Here is a 21,199-nt window from a genome sequence, read left to right as displayed (position 1 = left end):
TAGCTCTCCCCCCCAGCGGCTGTCAAAAAATAAAATAAAAAAATAAGTACACATATATCCTCATGTCAAAGATGGTAGTCCACACACAGGTAGTCAGTTCAATCAAAATATCATGTATAATGTAACCGGTGTTTTAACTCCACCGTTTCTCTTCCAAGCGGCTCTTTCTGCAGCAGATCATTTCCCCCCACACGCCTCCCAGCAGCCACCGGTTTCCCTTTACCTCAATCTGTGCCGTGTGCTTGGCATAAAACTCCAGAGCCTCGTCTCCCTCTATCTGACCTCCCGGCTTCAGCATGTTCTGCAGCTCTTTGTTATGACGAGCCAACTAAAATAAAGGAATGCAAAGGGAGTGGGAGACACCAGATGTCTCTCTATGATATTAAATTTCTGATTTTTGGCATAAAAAAAAGAAATAGGACACAGTCAGCCGCTGAGAAAGGGCAAAGTTGACAGAAGGCTTGTTCTATTCCAACCAGACACCCTGCAGCTCTATTTTGGGAGCAAGTCAGAATGATTCAAATATGTATTTTTTTAATATCTGTGTTGTACTCCTCTTCCACCCTGTGCCTGACTTGGGAAACTTTTTGAACATTCACATTCGGTCCATCCTTCTACACCCACCCTAATTCAAAGGTGTGCTAATCACACGAGTATCTAGGCAGGGACGGAAGAGAAAATTTGCATCAATTGAAAAGCAGATGCACAGAGCACTGCTCCAAAAATGCTTCTGGATGCTTTAAATGAATTTTACAGCATAATCATGGTTTTTCTTCTCAGATGCTAAAGGAACAGGAAGTCTCTAATGGAGTGATATATGTAGCATCAATATATTAAATAGGTCTAGATGTATTCCCCCCCGCCTTGGTCTTTTACCTCTCAAACACCACATTGTATGAATACAACGAACCTGACTGGCTCCAACATAGAGAGAATGTGGCAAGAACCATAAAAGCCGAGTGAGATTTCTGCTTACGATTTAAGTGATGCGTGAGTAGAATTTCTTTGGGAGTATAAAGTAACCTTTGATACAGCGGAAAAATAATACATTGCTCCCCAGTGCTGCCAAGAACTTGAATCATGTGTCTTCAGAAACTTGGTCAAGAGCCTGCCTGCTTCCCATTATAAAAGAAAACTACAAAAATTTTCTTGTATTATAGAATTTTCTTTTCTGATTCTTTAAGGGTTGGAATTTGCTCTGATAAAAAGAGAACGTGCAGTGGGTTTGTCTCAGAGGTGAGCCATTAAAACAACTTCAGGGAAAAGCAGACCTCTTGCTATTCACAGTTTGTGACATTTGGTGCTACAAAAACTGTAGGTGAAATTCTACCTGATGAGCTAATATATAAATGTTGTGTCCCACGTTCCTCGGAGATGCTGCAAGATCTTCCCCATTCTCTCCATCCTCAAATTCTACTTCTCCTTGCAGATAAGCTTTCTTTATCACTTCCACCTAGAAAGACAGACACAGGCCAATGAAGAGACAGCTCAGGCTGAGGGCTGAAGTCTGCTAAGGCCAGTATACATTTGCCACTCTTACAGAAGTGAAAGGGAGCTGAGTATATACATTCAAGAGGAAGGCCAGTGGGCTTCTCAACTTCCAGGATAAAACAGGAGACCTGAACTCAGCACCTTCAGCCCAGCTCATGAACACAAGCTAAACTTCATGTTCCCCTCCAGGTAATATATTCTGGGCCACCCTCGCAGCACGGTGCATCATGTTCTGACCTCTGACCCCTGCCATAGCTACGTGCACTGAGACAAGCCGACAGTGTTTCAGCTGTACTTTGAATGTCCTGTTTGTATTTTCACCAGTTAATACATTAACCAGCCCAAAAGCCTGCGACAGTCTACTGAACTGCTTTTAGGTCACAAGAAATTTTTGTTTCTCTCTGTCTCTTGTGCAAATGGCTTCTACATGTGGATTCCAAAGCGTCAGACGATGCTTCTTCCCTGCCTTAGGCAGGATGCCGAATGCCTCCTCCGTAGCATTCAGCATGGCTTCCCTAATTGCTCATGCTGCCTGGGAACAAGACAGACCCATCCCCTGTGGATATCGCACTGATTCAACCAAATCCTTGAAAGGTCTTCCAGTTGACAGCGATCCATGCACAGACCTCTTGCAGCACGCCTGGGGTGGACACATCCCACCCCAGCCTCCACAGCGCTGCTGTACCTGGCTTGAAGGGAAGTTGGGTGTTTCGGAGCAATCCAGGGACTCACCAGCTCTTTGGGCCTCATGTTGTAGAGGATCCTCTCCGCGTTCTCGCTGTCGTGCCTGCTCTCCATGATCGCCAAGAGCAGTTTTGAAGCATTGTTCTGAAGGGAAGGAAGAACAACAACAATCACCGCCAGGAGTCAAAACACGAGGGTACCCAGCTTGAGTGCTACCATCCTTGCTGCCCAGAAGGGCTTGAGATACCTGGTTTCTACAAATATGAGCCACGGGCAAGGCAGAGCCTCCCAGCCATCCTACTGCAGGACTCCTACAGCCTCACCTTGCTGAGCACTCCCTCTCCTCTAATTATTGAGATAGGCAACTTAGTAGTATTTTTTACCAGTTTATTTCCCAAACCCTGCTTATTGGGGGCCATCAAATTAACCCAAGTTAAGGTTCAGATTTCTGAAACACTGAGGTTTCAAGCTTGTATTATTTTGTTTTGAAAATACTGCAGCATTACTACAAGCTCTCGACTCCAAAACGGTGCAACTCAGCTTTACTCAAGATACTGTTGATTCAAAGGACAGCCAAGGCTGAAGACACAGACATGCTTCGCTGCTTTTAACTGAAAATTATTCTGTGACCTGCTCATGCCAAGAAATAGAGGGAGGAAATGGGAAACTACCACAAGGCACCAGACTACTTTAATACGAACAATTAAGATTAAAATCCACCATAACTGACCATAAAAACCAATAAAAGTATTTAATTTTGAAGTATAATACTAATTGAGTCTAAAAGCATTTTTTTATTTAGAATAATAAAAAAACCTCACATTACCCATAATAATGGTGTGAGTCGGCAATGGAAAGCAACTAGACATTGCACTATAAGACAGGACAGTAAGTCAGAAAGGAAATATTTCTAAAACATATGCTGAAGCAGGAGTGCTCTGTGATGACTGTTGCTAGAAGATAACCTGCTAGTGTATTCTGGAACCAGCACCAGGGCTAATTATTTCAGCATTAATATGAACAGCCCTAAGAAATTCTTGATCATTAAACATCAACTAATTAAACAACAGCAACAAAGTATTAGGAAACTAGATGTAGCACCAGAAATTTTACTTCTATTGTATATGAAAAGCTCACCACCAACAAAGAAGTTTTCATCGGATTTTAATTTTTAACAGGAAATTATTTTAGGATTCCTCAGCATATCTTGACTGCCTGCACCCCCCTCATCTGAAAACTGGTGGCTCCATGTCATCATTCAAAAGATTAAATACCTGTGACAATCTTTGGGCACTGCCTCCAGCTTGCTGATGCATATAATTTTTTGGCACTTATGAATATTGGGATATAATAAACACCCACATAATTCCAACAATAAAATTATGTTTCATCTTACTGTTAACGTGGATCACACAAAATATTCACTTGCCTTCAGTTCCAACACAAGGTCCATCCTCTTCTTTCCCAAAGGGTTGATGTCATTGAGAATTAATGCTGTGATGATGTCAATACCGTTGGACTCGTGAGTAGCAATGCAGTTCTGTCCAAAGAAAATTCATCAAACTTCACTAACTGTCTACACTAAAAATGCAGCCTCGGCTGGTGACCCAGCCAGAACAGAACAGTCGCCTCTTTCATCACCTCGTTAGCTGTTTGAGATGGATAACTGAACAGAAAACTCCAGTCAGTGGAATAACAAAAAGATTAAGGCATTTTGTTTCAAGCTTTTCATATCATCAGCCATGGCATGTCCTACTGAAACCACCCAGCCTCAGGAAGCAGAAAGCAACAGAGTTGATAAACGAAGCATTTACACGCCAAAGCATCCAGGCTGAATACATAGCTAAGGAAGAACACTGTTTTACTAAGATTAGGGAGAGTTTTCTTTATTTTAGATGTGCCAATCAACACCTACTTCAGTCCTGTCTAACCAAAGAATGTGAATTTCCGTAACCTTCCTGCTTACCCTTTAACCCTGCTTTTACAATGGTCTATAAGTAAAATATACAAACCGAGAATAGCTTGCTGGCTTCAAAATCCAGAGCCCTGCTCTGTCGTCGAGCTCCACTGTGAAGATCCATACCTATATCTAAAGGTTGTTATTCCACCCGATCCGTATAACAGAGAGAAACTGTCAGTTATGAACTGACGTGTACAGCCTCATGCATTCTCTCGCATAGATACGATTTCATCTGAACATTGGTCACCCCCACTATGCTTTGTTTAGCTTTGCTGTAAATTATGTTAGAGTGCACAAAGAAAAGGCACTTCAAAGGACAGATTATCCTTGAAGACTTTTCGAAAAGTCATATTCCAGTCTTTCTGTACCATACTACGGTTCAAATAGTATGCAATGGAGAAAATAAGCAGATATCCATGTTTGTAAGCAGAGAGGTTTGCTTGTTAGAAGGGTGGCACCCACCCCGGAACACAGGACTTACCAGGTCATGCCAGCCCAATGGGAAATGCGTTCTCTAACACACACACTGAGCACGTTATTTGTTGAGTCAATGCCACAGAGCGGCCACAGCTTGGAAAACTATTTTGGGGTAGCTATCTCTTTAGTATGGTTTACTCTAGACTTTCAGACTTCATTTGACTCATTGAAACAGGTATAGCGAGAGTCACATTTACACCAAAGGCAGAAGAAATGGGCCTGACTAATTGGCGATGCTGCTCTAACACACGGCTGTACAACCTATGGGAAGGTGAAGTGGAAATGCATGGCCGAGCAGCTGCCCCTGCCCTCTGATCCTTCCCACCAGTGCAAACCGTAATTCTTGAGCACCTAAAAACTCCTGCTTATGCAAACAAAGTATCTTCCCATAGTCCTTACTAATTATTCAACCTTCAAAGCACAGAGCAGACCAAGTCCAGCTGTGGGTCAGTAACTGCTTTATCCGATAGGATTACTGTCATTATTCAGTTATGCCTTCCCTGTAACATGATTACTTAAACCACCATGCTTGCTTTAGAACAGTTACTCCTGCTTGGAGCAGAACATACTGCTGACAGCGAGTATGGTTTGGGGGGAGCTGGATAGAGGCTGCACCCCCACCCCCCCCAAGACACTTGGTGGTCCTCACCAACACGTAACCCTTGCTCATTGGGAACCACCGCCACATCCCTGTGCAGGCGCACGGACAGTCGGCAGCAACATGCACCTGGTTCTACACACAAGACTATGTCTGAAAACAACGTCAACATGGTTATCACCTTCATTAATGAAGCTACAGAGCTCAACCTTCTCCCATCAGGCTGGGAGGGGGCACGTTTCTGGCCTCATTTACAACAGGCAACAGAGCTTGGTTTTAGCAATATTTTTACTGTAAAGTATTTCAAGTACAAAAATTCCCCGCTCTTCTCTGCCTGTCAAGTCTAATAAAACAACTTAAATCCTAGGAAAGCAGAAAAATCTCTACTGCTTTGAGTGGTTCAACTCCTCATAGGAGGCCTCGAGAAAGAGAAGTTGATTCTTATGAGTTTATTTGGGGACAAAAAAACCCCCAAAACCAAAACCCCTTTTGTCAGGCAAGTAAAGTGAGCGGTGGTGTAAGACAACACAAGTCTAGCAGACTGAGAGCCCAAGCTCAGCAGAGCACATGCTGCGGGTGTAGGGAGAAAGGGTGATGCTTTTCACAGCTATGGATGTATTATTACCTGGTTCTCATGGCAAGGCCCCTGACAGTACTCGGTCAAACTTTCCAGCGTCTGGTTGATCAGCGCTACATTTTTCTCATTTATATACAGACCAAGAAGTCCAAGTCCACCAGTTGTGCTTCCACAGATACAGTCCAGAAACTGCAGCGTCTCACACACCAAGTTGTAGTTTGTCTTGTTGTTCTGGCAGCGAAGGAAATTCTGCGGGGAGAGTGTCAAAGCCCGGGGGGGGAGAAAAAAAAAACCATACAAACTGATGTTTGGATCATAACATTTTATTAAAGTTCATCAACCCACAATTGCACAGCATGGTATATTGCTCTAATTTCACTGGAGCCTGGACAAGCAATTTAAGCCTCTTTCAGGGCTTGCTTGCAATGCGCTGTCTTGAGCAGCTTGTTGGCTTCAAATTTTATAGAAGACAAGCAGCAACAGAGTGCATCCATTAGAGCACTGAAACCCAACACGGAATAGGCCATTCACTGCGGATCAGAAAGCTCTCCTGAGCCTGGAAGCTTTCCTTCTAGCCTACCTGCTACATTCACTGCTAACCATCACTCAAGGCTCTCACCTCCCGAGACCTTTCTCCAAGACAGAAGCAGCAATTCTCTGGCTCTGGCTTCACAGCAGCACCACCTGCACAAGCGGTAAGGAGGCACCTGACTGCATGCCTTGAAGGAAGGCGTCTTGAAATGCAATTCTCTCAATTGCATTTCTTCCCACATAATTATTGTAATCCCTGCTTGAAGCTGCTGATTAGGAGCAGCTCTTCTAATGAAATGCCAGATTCACCAGCATGGATTAAACATGTTTCCTCTCTCCTGTATTCCAAATAAAAAAAAAAACCCAACCAAAACAAAGAAGGAATTAATGAAAAACAATTTCCCAGTGACTCAGATGCTGTTTGTCAGTGTGTTTCCAGCAGTGTGCTGTAAAAATGGATAGCCACTACCACCTTCTTTTCCTCAAAGTTTCAGCAGAAGTCCTATCTAGCTTAATTCTAGCAGGTTACAAAACACTTCAAAGGGAAAAAAACCCTCTGATGAACAAGATGCATGGGACTATGGAACCAGCAAGGTCTTTTCTGCAAACCTGCAGAGGAGCGCTGTTAACTGATTGCCTCTAGTGCCTGCGTCAGACTAATAAGTCTTTTAAGGCAAACAGACTGAGAAATTGCCAGATTCAATTGAAGGCTAAGCTAAAAAAGGAAAATGCCGTCTCTGAATGCAGACTAAAGGTGACAGTGATTCAGCACATTTCAACTGATTGCTCATTTAGTATCCTGACTTTTGATTAACTTGTCAGAATGTAGAAAGGTTGATGCTACAGAAATCAGAGCTCATGCCTTCCCTCCAGGAAAAAAGCAAAAATAATGGATAATACTGAAAGCGATGAAACAAAATGCTCCCCAGCTGCAGTACAGCATTTATTCTGATTATAGCTAGGTTTATACCAGCCTTAGCTTCTTGATCCAAAGTCAATAAACACAAAGGAAAGAAGAGGAATGAGGCACAGGAGGCAGAAGGATAATGTTAGATGGCTAAACAAGGGGAAAGAAAAAATTGAAAATAGAAAACAAGACCCTGCTGCACTGTGAGAAACTGCCCCAAAGAATGTCTGTTGCTGTCTCAGCCAGTATAGATCGAGCTCTTCAGCTTCCGCCATCCAGAGCATCTCACAGGCTATGAAGCGGGAACACAACTCTTCAGTATTGAAGATCGATAACTTTCAGTGGGAATGAACCTGAGATACCATCCATGAGACCCTGCGTTCAGAGTAAAGAGCTATAGTTGCAGATTCAGCTAGAACATATGCAAAAATATGCAGCTTGTGGGATCTTGAAAAGAAAAGGGGGAAAAGAGCATTCATACCACCTAACTTTAAGAATCCGATATACTCAGTTGAGAGAGAAATACTTTGCGATGGGGTGAAGCGCGCTCAGTCAGGCAGTCTTTAAACTCCTACCTTTATGAATAACCTTCTGGAGATACTTAGCTGACTTCATGCTACCATCCATTTTTAGGGAGCTCAGTCCTCCCCATTTCTGGGATACGTGACTAGATAGGGCTACACTTGCAAAGGCAGCATCTGCAGCCAGTTCTTAATGCCTCTACAGGATGTCGGGGTGTTGCAGACTTTACTTCCCGGTACACAGCCTAAAGCCGAGTACCCTTTAGAGAAAACACGATGACTAAAAATAAAATTGGCTACTTTCAGAATACTAGCTTGGTTTGTTCAAGCAGGGATGAACACAGAATCCTTGGAAGGAACAGTTCTACCATTTAAGTGGGTAATTCCCCCAAAAGCCTAAATGCTTTCTTTGGACAGTCTTTGTTTTAGCAGAAATCTGATCCCTAATTGGAAAAACTTCACAAAGAAAGAAGTAAGAAGAAAGCCTTAGTAAAGAGATATTTTTAAATGATCAGATTCTTCTTTACAAGCAATCAGGTAAAGCAAGGCATCTTTCACTGAATACAGGCTTGCTCTTTGGTCTTATAAAGTTAATTCTCACACACGCTTCTTGCCTAAAACACAACGAGCTAAACCAGCTCATTCTCTGCATGCAGTAGTACTGCTCCGCTAGCCAAATTATTGAATGACTCTCCTGCAGCACGCAGAGCTTTACTGTTCTTTATTACCTAGGCTATGTCTCCAGGGATTATGAATAAAAGAAACAGCCAAATCCAATGTTAACAGTTGTATCAATTCCTGCTTTTTTTGCACAAAAGCAGTATTTAGCCTACCAACTTAGACCTTTAATCTGAGCATGACTTGCTAGCATATTACTACAATATTTTTTTTTCACAGAAATAACTCACTTGATAAGAAAAAAAGAATTGGAGTACTATGTTTTTCCCATGAAGATGGGATTTTTAAGTATAACGCTGGAGCTGCATGCTTGGCTGTGTGGAAGGCTGCCAGGTATCACCTGCCCAGGCGCCGACTCCAGAGGGGAGGCACTGCTTCCCTGTCCCGCCGGGAATCCCTGCTCCTCTCCTCCTTGCTTGCTTCCAGCAAAGCATTCCCTGGATGCTTCACTCAGCTTGTCACGAGCTTCAGTTCTCATGGCTGATTCTCTAGTATACATGGACACCTTCATTCAGAAAAGAGAAAGTATAGAAAAGACCTCCTAAGGAAACTGGTGGGGCTGTAGCCTGGCCAAAGCAGACCAGATGACAGGCTGGCTAGAACAATTCAGAACTGTGACAGCTTTGCTTTCAAGGCTGAGCTCTTGCACAGAATCAAGGGTCAGACCTAATGCAAGTTTAATAAGAGCACCCAAGTATCTGTATGCTGAGAGAGAAACAGAGATATCAAGAGTACTCCACAGCAAAATTTGATGCGCTCAGCCTGAAGTGGGTAACAAAACATACTTAAGCATCCACCTGTTTGTCCCAGACCTTGCATCAATTTGAAGAAGATATTGCAACTCCTCCTCCAGACCCACCGAGTAAGCTGGAAGGGGACAGCATCCTGACTGTGTGCAATGCAGAACAAACTGCAGTTTTATCTGCAAAGAGAACAACCGAGTGATGCAAAAGGCACAGTATTGCAACTCCCTAAGCCATTTCACAAAGACTTCCTCCTCACCTAAAACACATATCGACTCTTACAGCCGTGACTTGCATTTTCCTGTTTTTGCACAACATCAGGCTACTGATAATTGCAAACGGCTTGTAAAACACTTGGTTTGACAAACAGACAACTGCACCAGGCAGGTGATTCCTATTCACTTCTAATTCAAATCTAACTTACACAATTTTGGAAGAGACACAGCTTCCAGAATAGGTCTTTCTTATTCCTTTAAGCAGCGAGTCCATTGGCAATATTGATAAAGAGTTCAGTTACAACACACTAGCTGCAGACACAAAGATTTTGAAGCTTCAGACATTCCTGCCTCCCCTTCAGGGCTGCAGGAGAAAGACAAGCATCAAGGCAGGCAAGCAGCAAGAGGATTATATTTGAAAAATTGTTCCTCCCACCTTTTTTTTAAAAAAAAAAAACACCTTTTTCTCCCAGAGCTGAATGCAACTACCTGCTGTTTGAGGAGTTTAATTGGTCAGGATGGTGAACAGCTCAGGCCGAGTTTCTGCGTTGGTTTGAATTCAATTTTGCTCCTATAGCTTTCGGTGCCTAGCCAAAGACGGCAGCAGCAAAGGATCATGTGCATGCGGTTTGGACTACTGCCACATAAAACTGCCGTCCCACTTGTCTCCGACATCGCTAACGGCATGAAAATTGTTTGACAAAACAAAGATCAAATAGTTTTATGAAAAAATTAGGAGAAACCCTGATATACATAACCCCGGCACCAATAAAATGCTATGAGAATTACACGTTCATAGCACAGGAAAATTACCATACAGATTTGATTTCACATATTGCCAGCAGCAGGGCATTCGAGTTCAGCGGAAGTGATTTGGCAGGTCTGAAAAGCACTCACGCAGGGTCCTACTCTTCTGGCATACCATACAACAATATGCAATCATGGCAATTATTCCTCCTTTATGAGGGCATTTAGTACATTGTACTGCATCTCACTAGCTCCTCACTTGCATTCAATTCTAATCCAGCAGCAGTGGTTACGCTGAACAAAGATCATGTTAATTGCAGTCCATTTGTAAGCAAAAATCTTGTCTCCTGCAGAGGCACGCACTAGATAAGATTACTAACGTCCAAGTTCTGGGCTCGCTATTTGAAATTATACAACCACATCCCAGAGTATCACAGGACAGCTAATGTTGGCAGGGACCTTTGGAGACTGTCTAGTCCAACCCCCCTCGCCCTGTCATGGGGCACCACTGAGCAGAGCCTGGCTCTGTCCTCTTCACACACCCCCGTCAGGTATTTAATACACACGGGTGAGATATCCCGAGCCGCCTCCTCTCCAGACTGACCTCTCCCAGCTCTCTCCGCCTCTCCTTGCCCATCAGATGCTCCAGCCCCTTAGTCATCTTTGAGACTCCCTGCTGGACTCGGGAGCCCAGGACTAGACCCAGCACTCCACAGGGTGCCTGGGGCATCCCACCAGGCACCGTGGACTTGTGCATGTCCAGCTTGTTTAAATGTTTCCTAACCCAATTCTCCTCCACCAAGGGTAAGTCTTCCTTGCTCCAGACCTCCCCTCTGGTCTCAGGGACCTAGGGTTTCTGAAGGCCAGACTTACCAATAAAGAGCAAGGTGAAGGTGGCATTAAGCACCCTGGCTTTCTCCATGTCCTTTATCACCAGCGCCTCTGCCCCATTCAGGAGCAGACCCATGCTCTCCCTAGTCTCCTTCTGCTGTGGATACAACCTAGAAACCCTTCTTGTTGCCCTTCATGTCCCTCACCAGACCCCACTCCAGCTGAGGCCTTCCTGATACCATCCCCATGTGTTCAACTCTATGCACATGAACAGATCCATGAAAACCCATGAGAACCTGTTCACTGGAAAGCAAGCGTATGCTTGAGGGCTGCTGGAACCAAAGTGCCAATGCTCTCTTTACTTTCCTGCATGACTTTTTTCTTTCCTTCCCCTCTCAAAAGTGGATCAGTAACTTCACAGCAGAACATTTGCTTGCTATAAGTATATACTTTTAAAAAGCCACGTCAAGTGTTGATCCCACCACCTTTTATATACATTGAAAAGACCACTGAACACTGGGTAACTGGACTTCCCTGTATTTGTCCAGCAGGGTATAAACACACTTGTTTTGGATTATCTTCAAGGCCAAAGAAAATAGTCGGTCATGTATCAATTTAAAAAGGCATGAGATTAGCACGACCGATGCAAACAGCAGTGACTGCACGAGGTGACGCGAGCACGACTGCTCAGGAACCAGGCTGTACCTGCAAATCCCGATTGTGGTTTTCACAGAGCAGCTGCAAGAACCGGAGGATGGGTTGCATTATTGTGATCACAGCACTCATCTCCAGGTCATCTTTGCTCTTGTCTGCCGCAGACTGTGCTCCTTCTCCTGCCGAATAATGGTCATCAGGATCAGCCTCCCTCCGGTAAGTGTTGTAAGCCTTTCTTGTAGCTGCAGAGGCCTCCAGTAACTGATCCCGGACCTCCTCGGTAATTTGGGTCATAGGCTCTCTCACTAAAACACACAAGAACAGATCTTTCTAGGGCAAACTGAATAAAGGGGACCAGAAAATCTATTCACACATTTCCCATGACAGTTTCACACGCAGGCCAGCGATACATCATCATTTCTTTTGGTAAGTATGTTTAGTGTGATGTGAGGGTCTCAAGTTTTAGAAGGATATCATGTCACTCTCTTCACACCTTTTATGCGAACCACATTAACGTTATGAATTCTGGTATTAATTGGTTAGGGCACACACATCTAGCACTATCAGGAGTTATGATAAAAGAACCTGCTATAGAAGAAAATTAGGATTTCTCCACTTATTGTTAGAGAAGGCACTGACCACAACCCACAGTCCAGGGTCGTTACTACGGATCAGATTTAGGCAGCTTGTCACGATAGACAAGGCAGCAGAGTCTCATCTCAGAAATACTTTTCATCATTTCAATAGCACAATCTCACAAATGGATGAAGAGGGGATGAAGCTCTTGAAATCCTGAGCCAGGGCACCACTGATCTCTGAACTTTGCTCTGTGGGATCAGAGATCAGAGCATTATTGCATCAATTGGAATGAGTTCAAAACACAGCATTTTACTCCCTTGTCACTTCAGAAACAGAACAACTGGGGATTACCTCTTTTCCTGCTCGGTACATCTCTGTCTGATTCTTCATCTTTCTTTTTATTTCCTAAGTCACTAGTATTGACCGTGACAGTAGCCTTGATTTCTTGCTGTGCCACTTTCATGCGATCATAAAAAACCTTAAAGAACTTTTCAGATTTCTTATCTTCTGTCAGTCGGCAGAAGAATGAATGCTACAAGAGAAAATGGAACAGAATCTATATCTTCATACACAAGTTTGAATACAGATTATTCTACCTTTTTGCACTGCGTGATATCCTGAAGGACTGGGAGGTTAATTAGTTTTCAGTAAACCAAAACCTAGAGCAGTGGAAACTCATACTTTATTGTTAAGGAAGCCCAAGTGTCTCAGCTACGTTAACTCCCTTATTAACAACTTCCAAATATATTTTTAAAGAAAAGTGAGTGCAATAAATCACACTAGCCCTAATACTTTTAGGCAGCACACTCCTCTCTCAACAATGGAATTAAGGTAAGTACAATGACTTAAGGTAAGATAAGGACACTGGAATTATCTATAATTTGATTCTCAGTTCAGAAACAAAAGAGTATGAGCAAAATACAGAGGAAAAATAACTGTCCTGCCTTCCCGCCCTCAAATCAAATGGACTGTGACTCATAACATGCAATAGTCAATGTTAATCACAGTCCAAAAATGTACAAACAGGGCAATGTAACGAGGGATATTTCGTGCTAAGTTTCCATTGCCCTGTCTGCAACAGACTTAAAACTCCTTTTAATTCCTACTCTAATATGTCTTTAAGTGACAGAGAAAAATCAAAGCATTGACTACTTTTAAAAAGGTTTATTAATGTTCTTCTGCCCATATGTGCACAGAGACAGAAAGTTCTTCCTAAAATTGAGGAGAATACAAATCATGTACAGGTCAAAAAGGAGCCAACACAGTGAGTGATCAGACAATTCTCGATGAAACCAATATGCTGTTACATAAATCAGGACCAGAGCTTAAACACGACTGAAGGATGAACTTGTAAGTGGGTCACCTTATGCAGAGTATTATGAAATTAGTTAGCATTCTGCAGCGGCTCATGATCCAACAGCTTTACATGATGAATAGGAATGAAGCCTGATTTATTGAAAAAACAAATTAAAATGGGAATAGCAATATATCCTGCCCGCTTTCCTGCGACGCGGAGCACACAAGGCTGTCTCTGGTACGCCTGCCTTTGATCACTCCCAAGCAGCTGCAGTTAGAACAGCGCTGAATGACTTTGAAACACTAATAAAGTTGCGTCCGATTACAGACAGAGGAACAGCACTACTATTTAAAGAAGTTGGTCAATATTCACATGAGCTATCCCTCCCACCATTGCAACACCTTCTACCTGCCCAGAGCATCTCAGGTAAAACTCTTTAAAGTTCGTTCTTACTTCCAGCGACTAACAGAGAGGAGGGAAAGGAGAAGAACCCAGCACAGGCATCGCACATCCGCAAAGCCAGCCACGCTGGTACCTTCTCCTGACATCCATTGAAACGGTCTAGTAAAATAGACACGCCAGAGCACTGCAAGAGATGCCTTCTACCAAAAGCCGTTGTAACAGAAACCGTGTCGGGCCCTGTGACACAACACAGGATGATTTGGGTGCCCAATTCATTTAATAGTATTTGCAGAATTATTCTCGAATCCAATACTTGATATCAAGAATTGTAATGTTTTCTCATAAAACATACCCAAATAAAAACATCCTTTGTCTGAATGACAGTTTACTTATCCAGTTTTTTTTTTAATTCTGAACTGTTTTTTTGACCTGACCAGACTTAGTGAACAGAATACTGTCAAATTACAATTATAATGAAGAGATGCATTAGCATGGTTTCCCTGAGCTGCTGACCAGTAACCAAACCCAGGGTTGGGTTATTTAGACAGCCAACCCTTTGAGGCACGGTGTCTTACTTGGTGGCTACAAGTGCAGACAGAGGAAGAGTTTGCATTTAAGTTGCATCTTGAAAATTTTACTCTACCAGTATCACCCAACAAGCATGCCAATAATAATAATATTTTACAGATAGACCAGCATAAACCATTGGTTCTAGAAAGGGTAACTGTCTTCTGAAAAATAACACGATTTGCTTGTCAGGTGTTGTCACCTGGCTGCACGTCTCAAGAGCATGTACAGGAGGAGTTTCCCTGTGATGAAGCAGCGGTGAAGGAAAAGCTTTTTTTAATGAACCACACTGAAGAAATACCTTATATGCAAGTAATTATTACTTGCTGACAGGCTTGATTTTTTGTCATCTTTTCAAGCTGCTTAACTGACTTTCCACTGCACTTCAGAGAAAAAAAACAAATGAAACAAACATTTCCAGTAAAGCTTTCTTGTACGTGCTGTGCATACGTTCAATGGTTGTCACAAAATGATTGTTTCAGTTTAGGTCAGGATACCTAACACCTTCACACATATGAATCAACCACATGCCAGCTATCAAAGATACTGTATTTTAAGAGGTGTGATCTTGCAAGTTGCACTTGAGCAGGTAATTGGTGGTGATAATTATGACAGAAAGCCTAAAATTTATTTACAGATACAACCTCAAAACAAAAACTGGAAAAATCTCCTTTTTTAAAATGGAAATAGAGTGTCCATTTTAGACTACCATATGCCAGGTTGCACATAGACGTCGTGCAACCACAAGCAAGACTGCTGAAAGAGCAAGTGTGCTACAGGAGAACAGCCTGGAGCAAAGAGAACAGCAAACCTCTGCTCGTACACGTTTTTGAAGAATAGTGCTTTTAACGTACCACTGACACGGGAGCATTTCACATCAGCTGTTCCTTTGAGGGCCCCCTAACGAAACTGATGCAAACCCAAAAGCCAAGCGTCTTGTCAGCAAGAGAGAGCCCTGCCCTCACCGTGCCCAGGCAGAGAAGCCCAGGCTGGCTCCTCATCTCCCAGATAGTCCCTGCCAATTTAGCCACCACCAAGCTGGGACTTGTGATCTCCTGGAAAGCTACAGTAGGGCAGGGAACCGTGACCCGTAACATACCAGTACAAGGTACCAGAGGAAAATCTACCTGAAAGGCAAGTGAAGATAGGAGCTTCATCCCATACTCGGGACGCTGGCAGTGGACCAGTTGCCTGCTCATACAGAGTGCTAAAATCATGCAGTATGAAACTGTATTTTATTTCAACTGTGTTTTGTTAACGACTGTTAAGAGTCATTGCCATTAAACAAGAGCCATCACATGACACAAAAGATCATGATGTTTGCTTTATGAATGCCAGATTCAGCAAACAGCTTTACGAGTACACACGCCTCAATGAAACGCAATACATCTCCAGAGCACTGCAACCAGCCAATTAAATCAACTAAGACTTCTCTCTGATGCGAGAATATCAGAGATAATGTGGCCGCAATTAATTACACAGCCACAGAGTGAAAGCAACTCAAAAACATCCGCGTATGACATGTGCAAGCTTCTAACACGATAGCAACGCTCACCATGCGCAAGGACATCACGCAAAGAGTTCTCAATCATTTTTAAAGACAGAGCAACCACCACCTACATCAACTCATTCAAGACTAACTTGGGTCAATGGAAAGAGCTTTGTGAAGAAACACAAGGGAAAAATCTTCTTGCATAAAGGTTTGCAAGTTCAAAGTCTTGCACGTGACTGGAGAATAAATATATTATTGTGGTGCACTGTTTCCATGCAGGTATGAAGCACTAGGTAGGCAGCAGCATGCTGCTGCTTTTACAGGCATATGATACATCAAGCATTACGATGAGCCTGTATTTGTTTCAAAGGGATGGAATGAGAAGAACCCAGCACAGGCGTTGCACATCTGCAAAGCCAGCCAACACCGACTCCTTCTCCTGACATCCAACGTGGTCTATTAAAATACCACAGAGTAAAACAACTAATAACACCAGGTATCAGGAAACCTGTGCAATAAATTCTCCTTCCTTCTCTCCATCTCCCAACTCTGCTCCTAAAGAAATCCAACCAGAAACCTCACGCACAGCAGAATATCCCTCTTACACCTTTGCCCTCCAGTGGACTGCCTCTGACCAAAGGAGGATGGTAAGTAAATACTATCACCATACCATATACGACTTTATTTCCCTGGTCCACGCAAAACATTGCGGAAGAAAAACTGCAAACCAAGTGACTGATTTCACTAGAAAATACATTGAAGGCCAAGTTTAAATTGCAGCACATTGCTCAGCTACAGCCTGGCCCCCCTCTGAGCACCATTAGCCCTTCGCTCTCGCTCATTAACTGAGCCCAAAGTTGTGTTTAGAAATGCATCTTTTCGAGAAAAGGATCCTATCTTTCTTTAGAAGGCATTGGAGATGATGAACTATGTCTGTCTGTAGTCTGTTCCAGTGGTTAATAACTGTTAGAAACATGTGATTAAGCTCCTTTTTATGTCACTAACTTCCAGTCACTGTTTTAAAAATTTTTTTTAAGTTTATGTCTCTTCTGTAGTTATTCGCAGGAACTTGGTATCCTCTCCCCTTCAAATTATTTACACACACTGTTAAATGTTTACCTACCTTTTTTGCTAAACTGAAAATACTATTTTTGCTTGCTGGCATTTTATTCAGAATTAATATAATTTTCTGTGGTGGTTATTTTTTGGCACGTTCTTAAATATTGCAGATCATTAACAATCTGGATTGTAGAATCACATTTAAAAAAAAAATCATCAAAGAACGGGCACATTTCCTAGCATTACCACTTCACCTCTTCTCCCTTCCTGCCTTGCCTTCCAAGATCTTTGACACAGAATAGACATAATTTCCAACGATGAGTGGAAGAGAAGCTCAGCTAACTACCCAGCAGTTCAGGGGAGAAGGATTACAGAGGCAGGAGACTACAGAGCATGTACAAATGCTCCTTCACGTGTCTCACATACCAGCAATCGGTAGCAAACTGTTTTTTTCACCAGCAGAGCTGACATCTGCCCTTTGGAGAGCAAAGCTGTAAAACGCAGCAGACTGATACCTTCATGTAAGATGTACCGAGCATAGACCCAGCTAACGAATCCACTATAAACTTGACTAATCCACAGTAAGTTTGTTTAACTATGATTGAGTCTGTGCCCAGTGTAGGATTGTGAAATGGAAAACAAAGGAACCGGCTGAAGTCAGCTTATTTCTAGCTCTTGCCTTTGAAAGGCTTATCCAGTTTTGCCTGTGTGTGCTGTCACCTTTACTGGGAACACCTTCCTCTACGCTGTTACCTGTTAGCTGGATCTGCCCAGAAGTCACAACTGTTTTGCCAACCAAGAAAAGGAACAACCGTTTGATTGTTTTGCATCGAATAGCTTGGCTTTCCGCCCCAGACTCAGTAATTACAGGCTGGACCGTATCTATGTGCTGTCTGAATGATCACGTTGTGAGAAATATAACCAAAACCTATTAGCAAGCATTGGGTTTAAGATGCATCTGCTCAGATGCGTGCTTCTTCCTGAAAGAAGGGTGGCCTGATTTTAGGAAAGGATTTGGCTGCAGAACCCAACCACAGATTGCCATCATCCTGCAGAGGACAGAGTATTTTCTGGACCACGCCCTCTGTAATTCACAAAGCTGTTTCAACAGACCACAGGCGTTAAGCCCTGCCAGACCATCCGAACAGATCCCAAAGAATTCCCCACAAAAACAAATATTCAATTACCAATAAATAAGGGAAAGCAAAGCCCCAGCAAACACCTCACAAATTAAAGCAAACTGTTGTCACCTCCCTCCCCATTTCTCTAATGCCAGTGAACAGAAAATACCCCATGAACTTGACTAGTCAGGGCTATTTCAAAGAGGAAAGTCCCTCCAGATACAAGAGAAAGATCAGCTCTCTGGCTTCAATTCAGGACATTTTATTCCAGTGCTAGAGAGAAATTATTACGGGGATGTTAACTTGCTCGGGTTATCTGGACAGGCTGCCAGCATGAACTAATGCAAAACTTCTGTGCTACTTCATGTTTGCGGAAAGAGCTTGCCACCCCCATACTGTTTCTTATAGCTGGACTACTTCAAAGCAGCCACATTTTAAGGGGACCTGCACTGCTAACACAAGCACTGAATTAAGTGCAAATGCCAACCCTTTACATTCTGCCTAAACATATTGCAAGGGCTTCCACTGCAGAAAACCAAAACCTAACTTTGCTTTCTCTCCCCCCTCATTTATTTATTTTAAATATCACCGATCCCTCTTTTCTTGAAGTCTTTCATACGTCCTGGCTCACTAAAGATCCATCACTCTGGGGTGTGAGTGATAGATATCATTAGTCTTGCATAGCTTAAGGAAATGGCAGCTGAAATATTTCATGCTGAACATACTTCACAGTTTGAAATAAACCCGTAAGGAAAATCTGCCAGAACACCTCAATTGCCTGTTTTTTTTGCAAACTGTAAAATAAACTTTGTCCTGAAAGCAGAAGAGGGACTTCCCAGCTCTATTTTCCACAAATAAGACAAACACTCTCTGCCATGGGCATCCATGTGCCATCCTGCAAGGCTCTACTCCCTAGGCTGGAGATTCTGTCCCCCCTTACGGAGGAGGTTTTTGGAGGGGTACGAGCGTACAGACAGACCCGTGTAAACGCTCGTCTTTCCCAAGCAGTTTTAAAAGAAAGCAGCAGCAGAATTACACCACTCATTTCGGGAAGAGCCCTTATACCCTACACGTTATCCTACTGCGACAACCTAAAATCTTGATGCAATTTAAAGTCATTTCATAAAGAGGAAGGTAAGAACAAACTTCACAGAGATGCAGTCCCCTCATGCCCTTCCAGAGCCGGTACAAAACCCCTGGGACAATGAAGTGACACGGGATGATCACCAGGAGGTGAAGGCACACTGGGGGAACGACAGGTAGAAACATGACTGTTGGGTTCAGGGTTTAAATCCCCCCCCCAGACGGAGCAGATGGCCTCCAAAGCGTGGGAGACTTGGGGGCCTGACCTGCTTTCAGCACAGAGCCTTATTTGAGTTCCTCCTGCATACATGTGGGAGCATGCACCCGCCGGGTCACTCAGTTAATCTGTGCAAGGCTCTTGCATGGCAGGAGCATGAATCCTACTTCCTTACCAAACCAGCGAGCTCTGTGTAGGTGTGAGAAACAAGGAAGTCTGCAGACTCCCCAGAAGAAAAAAAAAAAGTGTAATATCTTTTTGAGAGACAGAGGAATTAAAGAAAACCATAGCAACAAGTCAGTCCACCTACCCAAACCACCCACCCACCACCGGTTTCATTTGCTGACGCACTTCAAAAACAAGCTGGCTCCTACCCGCTCTGGAAGGTGAGCAAGCCCTGAGAGCTCATTAAATTCCCTTCTCAGCTACTCTTGTATGCCTGCAGCTAGTGAGCAAGTGGGATATAAATAGAAGTTATATAACATTGCTTTGTTGATTCCTGCGCTTACCCAAAAAAAAAAAAAAGGCAGCATGACCTTGTTTTTCTGAATAGCTTGCCTCTGCCTGCTTGTGGAGGACTTTAATCCTGCTAGGGATCGTCTTAAAAGTTTATGTTGGACCTGGATCCCACGGAGAAGAATAGGAAGAATTAGTGATTTACATCCCTGCTCCTTACAGGACCAGGAGCACACCTGAACGCCGAGAGGACTGCCACACAAGAGGCCCGCGGTACCCAACAACCATGAACAATACAAGGCTTCCGAGGCTGGAGGACAGGCAACGCAGCTGAACCCTGACGTAGCACCTCTCTCCCTTTTTTCACCTATATTGCTCAATCACACAGATGGGCACCTTGAAATCTAAGTGTGAAACCTCCCTTTGGGCAGAAAGACTGGAAAATGCTATGATGCAGGAATACTAATGGCCCCAAAATACTTCAAAAAGTAGCATCAGCTGCAGCTCAGGTAGAAAGACTAAAAGTGCTACCGTTACAATCTCACCTCATCCAGCCTGTTCTCAGTCTCACCTATGCATCTTACTGCCCCCAATAAAAATGAAATCATTTCTGCAGGAATGATTCCTCGCAGCTTTTTGCTCTCTCAGTACGTTATTAGTAGGGCTCGTTTGTTTTTAACATGGTGGTGTCTAATGGCGAAGTGAGATTGAGACTTCACTGTGCTAAATACATTAAAATACATGTGAAAGAGACCCTGCGCTTCCCAGGGGCCTGCCATCTCGAGTCTCCTCACGTGCTGCGGATTAACAGAGCGTCAGGACATGGATTTCCTCAGCGCTGACTTAATTACTAGTGCAGGTTCAGTGCCTTGTTTTGAAGGTAACTGCGCTGTGAAGGAGGGTCTGGATTTGCAGCGGTGCTTCATGTTGGAGAGGGCTCTCTTTCACAAAAGGACAAGATCACTGCCCGCAGCTGAATGCAATGGTTGATGTAGAGCCTTATCAACATTTACTATTTTTTTTTTTAATGTCATGTTCTGAAGTAACATACTCAGAATGTAAAAAAAAAAAATTATGGTGTATTTTAACTTGAGAAAAACTCATTAAAATGGTGAAAGACATAGGTGATTACTTAATACATGCTGATAGCTTCCTGGTTTTGCATTAGTTTTCTAAACAGGTATTATTAAAACAATGTAAAAAAGATATAACATCCTATATCAAACAATTCTGCCTGTTATAAACAAACAGTAGAAATTTTAGGAGACTTTTTTTAATCAACAACCTAAAGTTCTCAAGTGCTATTTACAAA

At 43.1% G+C, this 21,199-nt stretch overlaps 1 protein-coding gene across 1 annotated transcript in view; it reads right to left on the bottom strand.

The window, feature by feature from the left end:
- The window catches only part of ITPR1 (inositol 1,4,5-trisphosphate receptor type 1), a 167,325-nt gene that overhangs the window by 35,687 nt on the left and 110,439 nt on the right, over positions 1-21,199 (bottom strand). The window contains exons 39-45 of the mRNA XM_019473245.1: positions 12,545-12,725; positions 11,666-11,919; positions 5,836-6,036; positions 3,605-3,715; positions 2,224-2,319; positions 1,331-1,453; positions 224-328 (exon numbers count right to left, since the gene is read on the bottom strand). Of these exons, the coding sequence (XP_019328790.1) occupies positions 224-328; positions 1,331-1,453; positions 2,224-2,319; positions 3,605-3,715; positions 5,836-6,036; positions 11,666-11,919; positions 12,545-12,725 (1,071 nt within the window). The remainder of the gene's footprint in view (positions 1-223; positions 329-1,330; positions 1,454-2,223; positions 2,320-3,604; positions 3,716-5,835; positions 6,037-11,665; positions 11,920-12,544; positions 12,726-21,199) is intronic.

Source organism: Aptenodytes forsteri, unplaced genomic scaffold, assembly GCF_000699145.1.
Source record: "Aptenodytes forsteri isolate BGI_AS27 unplaced genomic scaffold, ASM69914v1 Scaffold267, whole genome shotgun sequence".
NCBI lineage: Eukaryota > Metazoa > Chordata > Aves > Sphenisciformes > Spheniscidae > Aptenodytes > Aptenodytes forsteri.
Note: the sequence above shows the minus strand (reverse complement) of the source record. Positions and strands in the feature narration are given on the sequence as shown.